We start from the raw sequence: 13050 nt of genomic DNA, 5'->3' as shown, positions 1-13050 counted from the left end.
ATGAGGACAGCTTGGCCAGAAATGGAGCTCATTGAGCTTTCACCCGTGACTACAGTCACTTTCAGCTATGACTACTACTACGATGACAACTGCCAGCATCAGCACTTGCAACATACGTCTACTTTCCTCCCTATCCTGTACACTGCTGTGTTCCTGGTGGGCATTGCCGGCAACGCCATCCTGATAGCAGCCTTGGTCTTCAAGCGACGGATCCAGAGGGTGATCGACATCTTTATCGTCAACCTCGCTGCATCTGACTTCATCTTCCTCATCACGCTGCCGTTCTGGGTGGACAAGGAGGCGTTGGACGGCAGCTGGAGGGTAGGATCTTTTCTCTGTAAAGCTAGTTCCTATGTCATCTCGGTCAACATGCACAGCAGCACCCTCCTCCTGACTTGTATGAGTGCTGACCGATACCTTGCTATCATGTATCCCACTATCGCTAGACGGGTCAGAACAAGATCCTATTCCAATGGACTCTGCATCTGTGTCTGGTTATTATCCTGTGGCTTAGGGATGCCAACCCTTTTGTCCAGAGAACTGAAGAAGCAATATGGAAAGACTTACTGCACAGACAAAGCCGTGACAGAAGGCAAACAGATCATGTCACTGATGCTTTTAATCCTGGCCTTCTTCTTCCCACTGTTCAGTATCTTAACCTTTTACTGCTCCATCACCAAGAGACTCTGTGTGCATTATCAGAGAGCTGGGAAACATGATAAGAAACTGAGAAAATCCATCAAGATCGTCTTCATTGTAGTGGCAGCTTTTGTTGTCTCCTGGCTTCCCTTCAATTTTTTCAAGCTTATGGCCATCCTTTTGGGACTCCTGAAGCAGCCCGACTGTTTTCCCAACACGGTTGCCCAGCTGGGCATGAAGGTGAGCAGCCCTTTAGCTTTTGCCAACAGCTGTGCCAACCCTTTCATTTACTATTGCTTTGACAACTACATCCGCAGAGCCATGCTCCGGTGCCTGTGCCCATGGGTGAAAAGCAGCAGCAGTGGCAACAGCTCTGATACTCTGGACACTCGCCTGAGCTACTCCTTATCCAATTTTCTTGCGGGGGAGCATGTCGCGAGGAAGAGGAAGCGCTCTGTGTCCCTCTGACTGGGAGCCGGGACGGCGGAGGAAGGAACATCTCTCTCCAAAGATGGCAGGAAAAGAATAAAGGCAGAGAAACTGAAAAAAAAAAAGAAACGAGCGACAGAGACAGAGGTGCAAGTGTAACGCAGCCGGCACTTCAGGTGGGAGGAACGCTGCTTCCCTTTAAATGTAGATAGACGGAATGGGAAACGTTAACCACAGAATTACGGTTCGCAACGATGGCTGTGTCACTGCACGGTGTAAACCTGAAACCATTGTACCAAGAAATATCCACAAACGTTTGCACTGGAACCCCAGTACAAGTGCTGTGAACTACAGAAAAGAATCACATGATCAGCCAAAGCCGCGCTGAGGCGAGCTTTGAACTTAACTGTATATAGTTTTTTATGCCGCGCAGAGCAAGAAAAACAACACAACAGAAGTGTTTCTTCTCTTCGGTTCCTAGGTTACTCACAAACACGTCGCAATGTCCTCAAACCAACCTGATCCATTCTGGTTTTTTGGAGGTTTTCTGAATTTAGCACTCCAGTGTTTTAAAGAATTTCCATGTTACCAGTTCTCATAACTTAAGGCTTGTCCATTTTTACTTTAAGTTTTAATTTTTCTTTAAGTCTTCTTATTATGGCATTAAATCTGAGTTTTAATCACAATAATTAAAGTAAGTTTCTAGCCCCTGTGATTTCAGAAAAAAGATAACTTGAAGGCAGAGAAACCAGAAGACAAGTAAACGAAATCCTGCATTTAACCTTTTTCTTCAAGGGAAAAAACCAACAAAAAAACCACTCCTGCTTTTTAAGACTTTTTTGAGGATCTGACACAATTTCTGACCGCGTGGGTTGTCGTATAATGGTACAACATTGTGTGCCATTCCAAGTCCAGGTCTGCTTTGTTGAGCTGCAACCGGTTTATGTAAAGACATATGCAGCAGGGCTACTTTCTCCCACTGGAGTCAAAGTCAAATGCAAATGTGCATGATAAGCAAAATTAGCCAGAGTTTCACCAACATTTGAGAGAATGCTGAGAAAACTTGGGTGCAGGGATGCTCATAGAAAAGGAATTCAAAAGGACCAACGTTTTAGTTCATTTACAGAGTTGAACTCTGTAAATAAAACAGCTCTATAAAGCTGGCTCATTCCTATCCAGCAATCTTTGGGAAATGCAGAAATCTTGCATTTAATATGCTGTGGGGAAGATATCATTTGCCCAACTGGTGTCAAGTCTGACAGCAAATGGGGTGGGGAAACAGAGAAAGCTCCCTGTTTTTAACAGCTGCAGTACCTCCTAGATTTACAAGCTGAACAAATGTGGAGCAAGGAGTTAAGCAGCTCGTCAGAGAACTGGTACTGGACTTTTATAAAGCTGACTACATCTATTTTATTACATTTTTCATATCCTTCTAAATGCAAATGATTGATAGAAATGTTTGCTTAAAACAAAGAAACCAGGGTACTATGTTTTAAAGTGCACAGTTAAAAAAAGTATGAAACTTCCAACAGCACTGGGATATCTTGGCTGTGTTGCAGTATCTCATTTTGTTGTATCTCGTTAAATGTATAGTTTACTATAATACAACTTGTCATAAATAAAATAAATCAGTATCATAAAGCATCCAGGATGTGTAACGTGACTAAGTCAATAGACTGTTCGAAACTTTCCTTTTCTACTTCCTGATTTTTAAAGATTTTTATCTCTTCTCTTTTGCACTTAGCCTTTGAAGCTTTTCAACTAGCTTTCATGAAACCCACAAAGGTGTTGACTAGAGGCAGAAGTCATCTTATCACTAAGTGACAAAACAAAATACATGGAAAAAAATCTTTCATTGCAATAAGTAAACGATTTTTAGTGGTACTGACAGCCCTGTAAGATAAAGCAAATTCAGCTCTGCCAACGAAAGAAAGAGTCAGCAAATACACATCTTGGAGTCTACTTTTTAAGAAGTAAAATAAGCCGGTAACAACTTGCATGCAATCTCTTATACAGCAAACCCCGTATCATTTTCCTGGGCAGCAGTGTTTCAAGTTAAGTTGTAAGAGTTTGGTTCTGTGTTCCCTTCTCCCAGCTTTGCCAGGGAAGGAATAAGCTGGCACAGAAATCCATACTGTAACTGACCGGAGGGACTCGGAGACAACTCTCTCATAAACAGACAGACTTGCAGCAATAGTCCCTGCATCACTTTGGTCACTTTAGAAGAGACTTTTACATTTCACTGAAGCTAAGAATTGTCTTCTAGACAATCAGATGCAGGAGATTACTCCTAGAATAACAACGAGGCATTTTATGAATTATGGAAAGTTACGTTTATTGTAATCAGGGATTGGTCTAACTAAAAAACTGCCCTCTACTTGAGAAGATGGCACAGTGAGTTCTAGGGTGAATGGTTACACCCGTGGAGACCTGCTAAACAGCTTCAGAGGGAAGACAGCTATGCCAGCTAACAGAATTAATGAAAAACAGAGAGAAATGGGCAAAGCCTGAAGACCTGACTACTGTCTGGACAGTAGGGGAAAAAAAAATTGTAAACTGAATGACAGCAGAGGTATCCCTCTGATGTAACTGCAGCATGAGTACATTCACTATAGCTTTTCTTTTCACACCTCTGTATTTTCTAAACATCTGTAAATGGGGATGACTATCTTGGGTGTTACAAATAAGTCCTCCTATTTGCATTTTTTATTGAACCTTGCGGTCGTGCTGTTTCATGTAGGCAGAGAAATGAAAACGTACCTCAGCCAAGGGCAGCGCAAACCTAGAAACCAGGGCACGGACGTCTTGCCCGGCTCCCCAGCCAGGTCCCTCCCGTCCCCACAGGCTAAGAGAGCAAGCCCTCGCTGGAGCAGGTGGAGAGCTGGCACTACAGGATCAGTGGAGGCAAAAGTGTCTTTCGGCAACTGCCGGTGCCACTGGGTGCTCGCTGGCACACAGTAAGATACTGGGCTATGTGCCTGGGCTACAAGGGGGGCATCACAGAGACACACACTAGCTGTTTGCTCTCCCCTCCCTTCGCTGCATGCATTTTTTTTCTCCCCCACTACCTCTTCTAAAAGATTTCGGTTTTCTTCCTTCACATGACAGGCTCTTCTCCCCACGCCTAACGGCCAAACTCCTTTTTCAGGCTTAGAAATGCATGAAGAGCGTCAACTGTGTTTTCAGACTTTCCGGTGTTTGAAAATCAGAACAGCGCCAGTTCAAATTTTAATCTTATTTGCAGTGACCCTCAAAAACTACTGTCTCAATAGTCTCTTCTCAATCTCTTATCCTCCCTCTACCTTTTCTGGAACATAACAAGAGACTTGGTTTTTTAATTACAAGAAGAAGCCTAAGACATGCATTTCAACTAACCTATGATTTTTAGTATGGAAAAAAATCACATCTTAGTAAGTCAGACTCATTCATTATTTCCTCAATCCCCACCCAAAGCAGAACAGTATCTTTGGAATATCATCAATCTACAAGACTTTAAATAATTTTAAGTTAGGGCTGCTGGTTTCTTTCTTTCTCTTTTTTTTTTAAAAACCAGATCAGATCGGACCAATGACTAAGGAGATCTACCAAGATCTCCTGCCATTGCCTAAAGCTTTAGTACTGGCATCTGGAAAAAAACAAATACACTTGCTAAACATTGCCAGGCTTGAAGAGAATCACACATACATGCCACAGCAAATGCTCCACATGAGCAAAAAATAATACAAAAGAGGCAACTAATTCAACAAAGCAAAACTCTGGATTCTTTTAGGCTTTCATCCAAAAGACTGTACCCTATGGAGGTGCTTATTTTACTCTTGTAAACTGCAGATCTATTTGACACATCATGACAGTGTAAACATTCAATTATTTCTTTCAAAGAAAAGGCAACCTATGCTTGAACGAACTTAGTTCTGGAATTTTGACTATTCCATGTTAATATTCGTTATTTGTTTGTTAGCACTCGTACAGCTTAGGATGATATCAAAATTATTGTAAGTATTTAACCTGGTAGACTTGAGTAATGTAACGGGATGCCTATTTTATCTGTGTTAGAAGAACTTAATGACTGTAAAGTGGTTTGCTATGTGAAATGGAAATGGTGCAATTCTTATATGACACCTGCCAAAGATCTTGGTAAGTAATTTGGACTGGATTTTTTTCCCCCCCTCTTTTATTATTTTGAAGTAAATCCAATATGATTGCAGCTAAGAAATATGATTTGGGTTTTTTGTAATCTAACTACTCCTTTCATTGTCATGAAAAGCTAGCACAGCATTACTAGAAAATCTGTCAGCAGATCTGGATGGGAACATTTATCTGCCCATCCCACAAACCTTTTCATGATTTCAGAGATGCTTTTGTACTATCTTGGAACGAAATCAAGACCTTCTGAAGTTTTTCATGAAAACAGCTACACCACCAGCACCACCCCCAACAATCTAGAGGTTGGTGCACTTTCCTGAGATGTGCACAATCAAAGCTGAAGTGCCTCTGCATCTTGATATATATCAGGACCTGGTTAGGTGCATCTCTTGGTCTCCATTTTGGCTTCAATGAATCAGCATTTTTCAGAAATAAAGTATTTCATCTCAGCACAAAGAAAAATTGTACCCAGATCTGATGCTAACTTAAATTGGCAAAGAATTTTTGCAACCTCCATTTCAGCACCAGATCATAGAATCATAGAATCGTTAAGGTTGGAAAAGACCTTTAAGATCATCAAGTCCAACTGTTAACCCAGCACTGCCAAGTCCACCACTAAGCCACGTCCCTAAGTGCCACGTCTACCCGTCTTTTAAATACCTCCAGGGATGGAGACTCAGCCACTGCCCTGGGCAGCCTGTTCCAATGCTTGACCACCCTTTTGGTGAAGAAGTTTTTCCTAATATCCAACCTAAACCTCCCCTGGCGCAGCTTGAGGCCGTTTTCTCTTGTCCTATCGCTTGTTACTTGGGAGAAGAGACCGGCCCCCACCTCACTACAACCTCCTTTCAGGTAGTTGTAAAGAGCAATAAGGTCTCCCCTTCAGCCTGCTCTTCTCCAAACTAAACAACCCCAGCTCCCTCAGCCGCTCCTCGTAAGACTTGTGCTCTAGACCCTTCACCAGCTTCGTTGCCCATCTTCAGATGTGCTAACACTGACAACTGCACCACCGCTAAATGGTACTTCGAGTTGCAGAGGACTGAGGAGAGAGTAACACAGGGAATAGCTTCAGATCCAAAAGGAGCAGGGCCAACTTACTGCCCTCAAACAAGGAAGACAAGTGGTGTAGTGGCTGCACTGGACTGACCCTCCACAGGTACTGCAGTAAAGGCTGGCTCTTGGAAGCGAAGAGGAAAACTTCCACTGATTAAGGTGGATGAAGATTTCACCTGCAGCTTCTTGCCCTGGCTCTGTCAGACTAGTGGGATGAAAAGACACTCAGGTTTCAAACAGGCTGAATTACAAAGAGAACATTTCCTGACTTTGCAAAGATGGTGCAACGATACATTTGTTGACTGCTGCACAGGAACAGTAAGGTTGTTGACGGAAGAAGGGTTTTTTTCAGGTGCTTGTAAGGCATACAGTACAAAGAGATGTCAGCTCATGGGTGGGGACATTTAAGTGCACTTTTAGCAGTTGCACGATACTGGAATACTAATTTGTTATCCCTGTATGATCATTAATATTCATGAGGTCCACAAGGACTTGTGAGTAGATTTGCAAGCCGTGAGCACAAATCATTACATGTCCCAAAATTTCTAAGTGAAAACCAGTTCCAGTTCTTCTCTTGTTTAAAAGGCTTCACCCAGTTAAGGAGCACATTTCATGGCAAGCGAAGAAGAGGAAGCAGTGACCACAAATGGCCTGAAGACACTCCCGCAATGGGAAATCCATCCACTCAGGCTATTTACCAAATACGTCAGTGTTCTGCGTGTCATCAGAGAAAGGGAGATCAGTTCATGAATAGGAACAAAGAAAGAGCTACCTAAATTCATAACCGATGGAAACACGCGCTGACGATGCCTTAAATGGACTCAGAAGTAATTACGATGCTACCGAATGTCACACACAGAGGTGGCTGGGTAGCCCTAGAAAACCAGAAAAAGCCCATGTTATCTCATATAACATTTTAATACTATACCACAAAGCCTGCAATTAGTGCACTCTAGGTTTCGGTACCAACCCAAGCACCTGCTCAGTTTGCAGATGCGGGTGTTCAGTATCCTGTTGGAGTCTTGCTGCAAGTGATAGGAGGTTTTGGAGTACTCTGCTCTCAGTAAAACCCAGAGGGAGTCTGGCCCCAAACATCTAGGCAGCTAAGACCGGAGTTCATAATGAAGTAAAAGAATGCAAAATATGGGAGACGAGAAAGCAAGCGGAACGAAAACCAACAGCCTTCAAGAAGAAAGGCAGCCTTCCACATGTGACTCGCTAAAAAAGCCCTGCGAAAGGCCAGGCTGCTTGGGTTGATACTTGTTTTTAAATACTAATTGAATTGTAGGTTTTATTTTCCCAGTTCACCTCTCCTATGTTTTTGTAACAGATTGCAGCAGCTTTGGAAATAGAGGCCACGTGTTATGGTTTGAGAGCACGCAACATTATCAGTATCAATCATCTAAATAATGCATTGTGACCAAAATACATATTTTCAAACTTCAAAACAGTTTCCTTATTAGTAAGAGAGCATATTCTTAGTCAGAAGCTCCCACTAAGTCTAGTTAGTGAACATACTCCCTCTACTGTTTACTTTCACATTTTCTAGAGCACATGGGATTTTACAACAGGTATCTCAACAACAGATCTCAGAAGAGACCAATGTTTCTCTTGAAATTTGGACTGCATTTTGCTGCTTTGGGGACTAAAGGAGGGCACAGGGGAGGTAAGGTAAGAATCCGTATTCAAAGAAAATGCTTCCCACGAAGTGATTACTAAATTCAGAAGCTTTCATTTGTAAATGCCTAGCTTCAGATTCTTTGCAAAGCACTGATTTCCAGAACTAGCTGAGTACTCACTTTCTAAACAGCAGGTCCTTAAAAAATAAATGAATTGGATAATACCAGGAAATAACTGGATGCATCCAAAAGTCACTAGTCAATTCCGGGAAAAAAAAAAAACACCTCTGTCTTTTACTGTGCAACAGAGATCCCAGAATCTGATGCCCTCTTTCTTTATAAAGTAATAAAACTAGTTAATATGAGTATAAAAGAACAGCTGTTCCCCAAAGGATGCCCTTTGTTTTACCCTCAGTTTGAGGCAAAGAAAACCAGACTGTGAAACTGTGTGGCACCCTGCTCAGTCAGAGAACGAAACTTGGTCAGTGGTTTTTACATCAATCCAGATTTTCGGTCTAGCTTTAAAACTGGTACGCAAAACAACCAGAAAGTCAGACTTAAAATGCAAAGAGCAGTTTTTCCACTGAGGAACACCATGTATAAATAAATACACAGCAAATACTCGCCCTATATAGTACCATGCACCTGACCTGACCACTCACTTGATTTCCCTCTATGCACAGCCTAGACACCTGCATGACCACACCACCCATTTCCCCTGTCATACGCTTCTCACCCTCCCTCCTCTGGGAACCACAGAAACATCTACCCACGCCTCACACAACAGCAAAACATTCAAACCATTACAAAAAGATTAAAAAAAAAAAAAAAAAAAAAAAGCGGGGGGGTGTGCATATTTGGTTTTGCGTATCTTTGAACCTGCGGGAGTTACTCACCATGGGTACAATCACGCCGCCTAAGGAAACGTTGCAGGTAAGAGTAGAAGCTTGATAGCTTTCAAGAAACATGTACCTCTATATAAACTTCTGCTCTCCTCATAACCAACCAGGACATTATGGATGGAGAGGTGCTAAGAAGCAAAGAGAGGGCAGACAAATGCACTGAAAAGTGCAATGGCATGCCCAAGAGCTCATGGCAGCTCAGCTGTAGATAAGGTGCCAGATATTCTGATTTCTAGTCAAAGAACATGGTACTTCAGACCACTTAGGAACGCTCAAGTAATTGAAAAACCCTTGTGGGTATCTCACCAAGAGAGAGAAAAAGGCTCAGGGAAAAAGCAAGAGAATAAAGGCAAGGAGAGACCTGGAGAGCACCTTTTTTTTTTTCTTTTGGCAACAGCAGAACAAAGATTATATGGCAGATAATGCAGCGTGCTAAAACAAGGTACCCGTGAGAAACTAAGTTAGCACTTGAGAAGAGAGACCATTTCAGAGAAGAGCTGCTGCACAGAAAAAGGACTAGATCTAGCTAGAGAAAAGGAGAGAATAAACCTTGAACAACCCTTATAATCCAATAGCTTCTCAGGCTAACATCTCAGCAGCATGAATCGATGGTGCTGTGGCACGCTCACATTTGCACAGCCACTTTAGAGGCTGCAACCATCCTGAGGCTATCAAAAATGTCTGAAATCCCTGCTGATTCATGAAAGATGTAACTCTCCTACTATTCTAATTTTTAAGAACTTGTGCAACTAGACTAATGATGCTTATAGGTCCTTACCTCCACTGTCATCCAAATAAATACCAATTAAAGTCAGTGGGGAAACTGCTGTTTTCATTGCAATCAACTGGAGTTTTATATGATTAACTTCAAGAGAGTTGGGGTTTGGCTGAATGAGAAGACCGAAAGCCTAACCCACAGACTACCTACCCAGTAGTGAACCCAGCTGGATTACTGTGCCCTCTTTCAGAGTTCATGCTAATGATTCATCTCCAAAAGATCTGAAGACCCATGAAACTCCTATAATTACATGGCCTCACTCATCTATATAGAGAGGATCCATCTGAATAGATGCTCCGAGCTGTGCTGCTGGATTAGGTTTCCTGATACTATTAGCTGCACCTTCCTTAAATTGCCTTTAAGCAACTTGGATAACATGTAGGGCAAGATCATGCCAATTTAGGCGCCTGCGTTCGCTGCTAAAGCACGCATGCTCTTCTTGCGTGGCTGTAAGAAGGTGAGCCAGCACGGTCAGGGAGCAATGCCAGGCACAGGACCTCCCCCAGGCAAGCACCGTAGGGTCCCTCTCTAGTTTGTGCCTGGTTTAGACTTCATTTGCACCACAGCTTGAACTGGCAACTGCAGCACTGGAAGCTGTGAACCTGCTGACCCAAATGCAGCGATCACAGGCAAGGGCAGCAAAGATGCAGTGATGGGAAGATCAATACAGGATGAACAAGCCTCAGGGGACTGGGACGGTACGTTTGGGTTGAAAGCTGACACTGAAGTGCATGCTGGCATTTCTTCATCTATACCAAACCTGTGAACTAGTCAAATGAAAGCAGCTCAGGTATCCTAACCCACGTGGCTACCACAGCTCTGGCTGCACTGCAGGCCAGCGCGTTACACAGCGAAACATGAGTGGTTTCTGCGTTTGAAGGCTCAGTCCCCTCTCCGTTCTGTAACGGGCAAAGCTAGCGCCTTCCTCCAGTGCCCAGCAGCCGGGCAGAAAGCATCACGGGGGAACGTCCCCAAAAGATCAGGCAAAACCAAGCCTGCCACCCTCAAGCTTTGGGTTCAGGATGGGACAAGGTTTCTGCCATGGGAAGGGACCCAGCTGGAAGGAACAAGCCCCAGGGAGGCAAGCTTCCCACTCCACTGGCCGTAAGGCCATCCTTCCCCGGCGGCATCTCCACCCCCGCACACCCAGCGCTCCCACAGCAGTCAGCCTCCAGCCGGGCTCTCCAGACCTCTGGCACAGGCAAAACAGGCAGCAGGGCTACAGCTAATGTGCTGCTCTACCCCTGGGTGCCCTGGTAGGCCACGTACCCAGATACCACTTCAGCCATACCTGATGCCCACTTCAGCCATACTTGAAAGTCAGAGGTAGAGAGTGAGGCCAAGTGGCTCAAAAAAAATTAAAATTAAAAAAAAAAAAAAAATCTGTATTTGCCTTAAGACCAGATAGGAAAGCATGAATCAAGTCTTGTGAAAAGGTCCAGAGGAAGTGAAAAAGGAAGATTACAATAAAAACAGGATTTCCAAAACGTTGCACATAGTGAACAAGGACCAAAGTATGCGTTTTCAGTCTTATAATTAAACTAAAACAACAACAAAAAACAATTGTCAGTTCATCTTATGCTGAATTCAGCCTTCGCATGGAAGCGTCCACACTTTTATCAGGCAGAAAACCAAACCAAGGGCTCCTGCCACACAACGGGCACAATTCAGTTAGTGCGTGAAACGTGCGTAGAGTGAAGGTGATAAATTGTAGTGTAAAAGGCTGAGGTGTCTGCTCACAGCTGTAGGATACTACTGGTTTTTGACATAGTGTCTCATGTTCACAGAAAGGACAAAGAGTGACACTCGGCCTTCTTCCTTTTTATTTTAAGAAAGCAACTTGTATTCTGACTCATGCTTTAACACAAGTGGCATTACCAGTACCGCACAGCTGGAGAAGACCTCAGGCAATCATCTAGTTCACTAAAAGCAAATACACTTAGATTATCCTTGACATCTATTTGTCAAAAAACGTAAGGGTAGGCCATCATCTATCCTCAGAATTCACAAAATTCACTGAAAATCATGAGATGCCATGCCAATATATTCAGAGGATCCTTTTAATTGCTTTTGAACTTGTAGCGACATGCTTTCTTTGCAAACAGGAGGGGAAACAAACCTTCATTTAAAAAGAAAGCCGATAGGCTTTGAGGACGAAACCAGCTATTAGCATCACCAAATTGTCAGTTCACACAGGGAACAGACACGCTCCCACATACCAGTTTAGATGCTTCAAAAACAGATTTTTGATTTACTCAGTTGTGTAAGTCAGTCAAGGGAGTAAATCATCAACTCTGGTACCCTGTGGGAGCAAGTGCTTGTGGATTACTGAAGTACTTTGTGCATTCATGCTCCATATTGTGATTTTATGCATTATGACATGAGTTAGCAACGTCTGCATGTTGTGGTTTAACCTGGGAGGCAGCTAAGCACCACGCAGCCGCTCGCTCCCCCTCCCGGTGGGATGGAGGAGAGAATTGGAAGGGTAAAAGGGAGAAAACTCATGGGTTGAGATAAGAACGGTTGAATAGTTGAAATAAAATAAAATAATTATAATAATAATAGTGAAAACAACAACAACAAAAAGAAAAAAAACTGAGGAAAAACAAGTGATGCAACCGCTCACCATCTGCCAACCAACGCCCAGCCAGTTTCCAAGCAGCGATCGCTGCCCCCCACCCCCCCCGCCGCCAGCTCCCCCCCAGTTTCTATACTGGGCATGACCTCCTATGGTATGGAATAGCCCTTTGGCCAGTCTGGGTCAGCTGTCCCAGCTGTGCCCCCTCCCAGCGTCTTGCACACCTGGCAGAGCATGGGAAGCTGAAAAGTCCTTGACTGGTGTAAGCACTACTGAGCAACAACTAAAACATCAGTGTGTTATCACCGTTATTCTCATACTAAATCCAAAACACAGCACTGTATCAGCTACTAGGAAGAAAATGAACTCTTATCTCAGCCGAAACCAGGGCACTGCATTACCTGCCAGCCCTCTATGGTGGCTGGCTGCCCATGAGTTGCTCAAAAGACTTGTAACAGTGCCCGGTATTCTTGTATTTTGCCTTTTGCCATAAGCAGTTTTCTCCAGGTTCACAGATGACAATTGCCTGCAGCATATTTCTAACACTGCACATGAGCTGGCAAAAATTACTGACCTACGTTGAGCCAATTCAATAGAGAAATATTTCTTTTCCTCCCTTGTTCAGCCACCCAGTGCATCCTCCACAATAATACAGGATGGAGCAAAAGGTGCTTACGATTGAAGAGTAAAATTTTTAAACCTAGCCACTAATAAGAAGTCCTTAGAAGAAGGACAGGGTTTATATGGACAAAGGACATTTTCACAAATACAGAAGTTAATCAGATGAATGACTATTATGGATGAAGCATTGCTTCTCAATAAACATTAAAGTATTACATGTCGTGTGTGTGTGTATTGATTTCATATCATGATCTTTATTTTTCTGAGGTATCAAAGTACTATTTGGGA

General features: G+C 43.2%; 1 protein-coding gene across 1 annotated transcript; it reads left to right on the top strand.

Moving 5' to 3' along the window:
* On the top strand, window positions 1-1431 carry GPR15 (G protein-coupled receptor 15; the record flags this gene model as incomplete). Its single annotated transcript, XM_082304924.1, has 1 exon — window positions 1-1431. The coding sequence occupies one exon, from the start codon at window positions 1-3 to the stop codon at window positions 1105-1107; it is 1107 nt and encodes a 368-aa protein (XP_082161050.1). The 3' UTR covers window positions 1108-1431.
* Window positions 1432-13050: the final 11619 nt, after the last annotated feature.

The sequence above is a fragment of the Platalea leucorodia genome, assembly GCF_965183815.1.
Source record: "Platalea leucorodia genome assembly, chromosome: 2".
Classification (NCBI taxonomy): domain Eukaryota; kingdom Metazoa; phylum Chordata; class Aves; order Pelecaniformes; family Threskiornithidae; genus Platalea; species Platalea leucorodia.
The sequence above is the reverse complement of the archived record's forward strand: the minus strand, read 5'-3'. Positions and strand labels throughout refer to the sequence as shown.